This window comes from Rhagoletis pomonella, unplaced genomic scaffold (assembly GCF_013731165.1).
Source record: "Rhagoletis pomonella isolate Grant_MI unplaced genomic scaffold, Rhpom_1.0 Rhpom_scaffold_10141, whole genome shotgun sequence".
In the NCBI taxonomy this organism is placed as follows: Eukaryota; Metazoa; Arthropoda; class Insecta; order Diptera; family Tephritidae; genus Rhagoletis; species Rhagoletis pomonella.
Window position 1 is genome coordinate 1 of NW_023468672.1, and position 5,801 is coordinate 5,801.

Genomic DNA, 5,801 nt, shown 5'->3' on the forward strand with positions numbered 1-5,801 from the left:
TTTCTCCTCTGTGCCAACTGACGCCAATTGGAAACGCCAAGTGAAGCCAAGTCCTTCTCCACCTGATCTTTCCATCGCAGTGGGGGCCTCCCTCTTCCTCTGCTACCACCAGCGGGTTCCGAGTTGAATACTTTCAGAGCTGGAGCGTCGGTGTCCATTCGAATGACATGACCAAGCCAGCGGATCCGCTGTATTTTAATTCGCTGAACTATGTTCATATCGTTGTAAAGCTCATACAGCTCATCGTTCCATCGTCTGCGGTACTCGCCGTCGCCAACGCGTAAAGGCCCGTAAATCTTCCGCAAAATCTTTCTCTCAAACACTCCAAGAGCCGCCTCATCGGATGTTGTCATTGTCCATGCTTCTGCGCCATATACCAGCACGGGCATGGTGAGTGACTTATAGAGCGTGGTTTTCGTACGTCGAGAGAGGACTTTACTCCTGAATTGCCTACTCAGTCCAAAGTAGCAGTTGTTGGCAAGAGTGATTCTGCGTTGGATTTCAATGCTGACATTATTATCGGTGTTAATGCTGGTTCCCAAGTAAACTAAATTCTCTACTTTCTCGAAATTGTAACTGTCAACAGTGACGTGGGTGCCAAGGCGCGAATGTGCTGACTGTTTGTTTGATGACAGGAGATACTTCGTCTTGTCCTCGTTTACCACCAGCCCCATTCGATTTGCTTCCCTATCCAACTTGGAAAAGGCAGAACAGACTTCGCGGTTTTTTTACCGATGATGTCGATGTCATCGGCATAAGCCAGCAATTGCACGCGCTTGTAGTAAATTATTCCTGAGCGGTTCAGTTCTGCAGCTCTTATTAGTTTCTCCAACATCAGATTAAAGAAGTCACATGAAAGGGAGTCGCCCTGTTTGAAACCCCGTTTTGTGGCGAACGGCTCGGAGAGGTCTTTCCCAATTCTGACGGAGCTGGTGGTATTGCTCAACGTCATTTTACACAGCCGTATGAGTTTTGAGGGGATGCCAAATTCAGACATAGCGGCGTATAGGCAACTCCTTTTAGTGCTGTCAAAAGCGGCTTTAAAGTCGACAAATAGGTGGTGAGTGTCGATCCTTTTCTCGCGGGTCTTTTCCAAGATTTGGCGTATTGTGAATACCAGGTCTATGGTGGATTTGCCAGGTCTAAAGCCACACTGATAAGGCCCAATCAGTTCATTGGCGGTGAGCTTCAGTCTTTCACACAATACGCTCGATAAGACCTTGTAACCTATGCTTAGAAGGCTGATCCCGCGGTAGTTGGCGCGAATGGCGGGGTCACCTTTCTTGTGGATTGGGCAGAGCACACTGAATTCCAGTCGTCGGGCATGCGTTCATCTGACCATATTCTGCACAAGAGTTGATGCATGCACCTTATCAACTCCTCGCCGCCGTACTTGAATAGCTCAGCTGGCAGGCTGTCAGCTCCAGCGGCTTTGTTGTTTTTCAGCCGCGTTATTGCTATGCGTACCCCGTCATAGTCAGACAGTGGAACGTCGACTCCGTCATCATCGACTGCGGGCTCGGGTTCTTCTTCTTCACAACTTTCCGTGCTGCAACCATTTAGTAGAAGTGTTCCCTCCATAATTTAAGTACGCTCTGGACATCAGTTACTAGGTCGCCATTATTGTTCTTACAGGAGTGCGCCCCGGTCTTTAAACCTTCCGTAAGTCGCCTAACTCTCTGGTAAAATTTTCGGGCATTCCTCCTGTCGGCCAGCATTTCAAGCTCTTCGCACTCACGTATTTCGGCCTCTCTTCTTATTGCGACAAATACGTCTCGCTTCCCTCTTCAGATCCCACATAGCGCGCGTTGCGCCCGATCGCAGCGTGGCCCTGTAGGCGGCATCTTTTTTCTCTGCAGCTTCCTGACACTCCTCATCGTACCAGTTGTTCTTTCGGGCTCGCTGAAATCCGACTACTTCTTCGGCGGCGGTACTTAATGAGCTGAAAATGTGGTTCCGCTGCTCGCATATGTCGGTTTGTTGAAGAGTGCTCTCTGAGAGCAGGTGTGAGAGTCGAGTAGCGAAAGCGCGGGCTGTCTGTTGTGATTGCAGCTTTTCGATGTTAAGCTTTCCTTGCATATTTGGGCGCACCTTTTTTGCTGCACAGAGGCGGGTGCGTATCTTGGCTGCAACAAGATAGTGGTCCGAGTCGATGTTTGGGCCTCGAAGTGTGCGTACGTCTAAAATACTGGAAGCGTGCCTTCCGTCTATCACAACATGATCGATTTGGTTTCTCGTTTCTCGATCCGGAGACAGCCAGCTTGATGGATCTTTTTATACTTGAAACTAGTACTGCATACTACCATGTTTCGGGCCCCGGCGAAGTCGATCAGCATCAATCCGTTGTCGGACGTTTCGTCGTGGAGGCTGAATTTTCCGACGGTGGTTCCAAAGATCTCTTCCTTGCCACCTTGGCATTGAAGTCGCCAAGTACGATTTTGATATCATGACGGGGGGCAGCGCTCGTACGTGCGCTCCAAGCGCTTATAGAAGAGATCCTTGGATGCCTCATCCTTCTTTTCCGTCGGGGCATGGGCGCAGAGATGAGCGAGATGTTGAAGAATCTCGCTTTGATGCGGATTGTGGCTAGACGCTCGTCCACCGGGGTGAACGACAGTACTCGGCAACACAGTCTCTCTCCCACCACAAATCCAACTCCGAATTTGCGCTCCTTTAAAAGGCAGCTGTAGTAGACCCCAGACATTGTTTGCCTTGCCCCGTCCAACGCATTTCTTGGATGGCGGTGATGTCAGCTTTTGTCCTTACGAGAACATCAACCAGCCGGGCAGAGGCACCTTCCCCATTAAGGGTCCGGACATTCCAGGTGCATGCCCTCAAATCGTAGTCCTTTAAACGTTTGCCGTGGTCGTCATCACGTTTGCCGTGGTCGTCCCTTTCAAACATTTAATAATGAAGCTTTTTATGAACATTTGAGAAGGAGTCACCGCATCGAGGGTAGTAGATTTAAATGTGCTAAATGTGATTTTCGTGTTGATTGCCAAAATTGGGACCCCATCATAGAACATATAAAGATGCATGTGCTTAATATACATATTTGTTGTGTGTGCTCTTATTACCATCATGATCGCCAAAAACTTTTCGAACATCTAAAGCAAGAGCATCTATACAGAGATGTTCCGATCGTGACCATAATACGCTCGACAGAGTGCGTCCAAATATCAATAGCCATCGTATTTGCACAGCTGAGGAAAACCTTTTCGAGTACTAAAAGCTGCTTCTTTTGCCCTGAAAACGCTGCCAATTCGTGGGAAACATATGCATCTCATTTGAAGAAGGACCACTTTATTACACTGCAATATTTTTGTGAAATTTGTGATGAGTCACTTCAACTAACAGAATGTGATGATCATTTCAGCAAACATAATCCAACTACAGCGCTGAGAATACGATGTCAATTCGCTACCAATAATCACTTGTACATAGATACAGTAAAACCTTTGAAGCTGCGTATAGAATCCTGCGATGGGCCCAATTTCGACCAAAACCAACCTATTGGCGTATATAAAAGCATCGTAAAGCAAGAACCATGCGATAATGAATCAGATAGCGATGTTGAATTCATAAATGATGAAGATATTGTCATTGCTAATGATGCAAAATTGTCTGAAGCTCAGCAAAGTCGTAAAGTTATTCGATGTGTGAACCTTAAAAACCTACAAAATCAACCGCCGGATGATACCAACGTTTCTCAAAGGCCAATTCTTCCCCAACCTGAGTTGATAATGCACCCTCAAGGATTTCCACAACCACCACTTCCAGCTCCAGAAACACAAATATGCCCCCAGCTGTTGTCGCCCACATCATCGAACAGCACTTCAACAGCTTCAAATACTGCAGTATTATCGCCGCGGATAGCAATACAAAGCTACAATCCAAATTTTACTGGTAATTGCAATGTAAGGCCGGTGAAAATTTTCATAAGGCCTAATACTACCAACATGGCAATGGGCGCGTTAGGTAGTTCAAGCTAAAGTTGTGCTATGTAGAAGAGGATTTTAATTTTTTAATTTACATATATATTTTTTCAGGTAACCCATGGAATAGCAATTTCCAATTCCAGAGATAAAATATAAGCATTTTCTTTAATCTTTTAATCTTTTATTTTTACAAACCACATACAAATAATTTTATTTACTCCATTAACACTATAAGGTGCCTTTGAACAATTTTAATTATTATTTAGTGAAAATCCAAAGAGCTGTAAATGATTTATATATATTACACTATTAATATTATTATAATCAATATTAATGTTAATTAAATTTCACTAAAATAATCGCTCAAAAAATTATCATACACCCAAAAAAACTCGTTCTTTAATAAGAAATAGCGCTTGTGATGATATTCCGTCGCACTAAAAATTATAGCTCTCATTAGTGGAATTCGCGCTACTGCTAGCAACAACAAATCACACGCTCATACAGTTACAATTACACATCATACAACGAATACACAGAAGAGCGAATTCTCCTATTATATCTGCATATGAATAAAAATAGCAAGTATTTTACGATTAAGTTGTACAATGGAAAATAAAATAGACGTGTATTTTATTTTTTTACGTATAATGTAAAGCTAGTAGTATAAGTTTGTTGAATTTTTATATTTCCACAATATGGCGTTTTTATTTATTTCACATTTATTTTTTTAAAGGCTTCAATGAAGTTTTGTGAATATAAATATGTACATACTACAAGAAATGGTGTAAGTTTTTGTCTTCAAAAATATTGAATAAATAAGCATACCAAATATTTTCTTGAATAAACTCCTGGAATCTCAATACTTAAGCTCAAGTTTGACTCGTGTAGGAATTGTGCACTACGTCAGGTTTGTTTGATTGCAATTACCACAAAAGTCGTAAGTTCGGGAGAAACGGAACTTTATAAATATACCGTTTTTGTTAATTTCTGAAAACTCATGTAATTATTCTCCAATTTAAAAAATTTTTACGTCGTTTTTAGTGAAACTTGAGATTGGTGCAACGGATACCGAGATACACGCACTTAAACACAAGGAGGCGGTGCCACATCCATCTATTCACAATTTAATAAAATTTAAACTTCTTGCGAAAATGGTACTCGGTATCAATTTTTAGCAATTCTTTACTGAAATATCGCATTTTTAATTTTTCAAAAATACCGCTTTATGGAAGAAATACATTTTAAATGAAATACATCTATTTTCAATACAAACCAAGCTTTAGACCTGAGATATCTCAATTATGACTCGAATTATCCTGTGCATTTTGTTGTTGTCGTTGGAGCAGCATACAAGTTCCCCAAAGGGGTTTTGGGGAGTGTTGCTGGAGTGACAGTCTTTGGCCAGATATAAATCTGGGTTGTTACGGTTACGTAGACCCGACTGTCGTGGGAACGCTGTGCAATTTGTTAAAGTCTGTGCTATCATGTAATGGTTCTTGACATATACAGGCAGGTTTTACTGATAGTAATAAATAAAAATAGATTGCCGCTTACACACATGTATGTGAGTGTTTGGCCAAGCTTCTCCTCCGATTTGTGGCGTGCGCCTTGATGTTGTCACACAAAGGGGAGGGGCCTACAGTTTTACGCCCACTTCGAACGGCGATTTTATTTTTATGAGAAGCTGCTTTTCATGGCAGAAATACACTCGGAGGTTTGCCATTGCCTGTCGACGGGCGACCTTCTCTTCTTCTTTTTTGGTGCTGTAATCGCCTAAGCGATTTTGGCCGAGTTCAACAAAGCACACCAGTCGTTTCTCCTCTGTGCCAACTGACGCCAATTGGAAACGCCAAGTGAAGC

At 42.9% G+C, this 5,801-nt stretch overlaps 1 protein-coding gene across 1 annotated transcript; it reads left to right on the forward strand.

The window, feature by feature from the left end:
- The first annotated feature begins 2,824 nt into the window (after positions 1-2,824).
- On the forward strand, positions 2,825-4,673 carry LOC118756391. Its single transcript, XM_036491155.1, has 2 exons — positions 2,825-3,978; positions 4,050-4,673. The coding sequence occupies exons 1-2, from the start codon at positions 2,829-2,831 to the stop codon at positions 4,085-4,087; spliced, it is 1,188 nt and encodes a 395-aa protein (XP_036347048.1). The 5' UTR covers positions 2,825-2,828; the 3' UTR covers positions 4,088-4,673.
- The last annotated feature ends 1,128 nt before the right edge of the window (positions 4,674-5,801 follow it).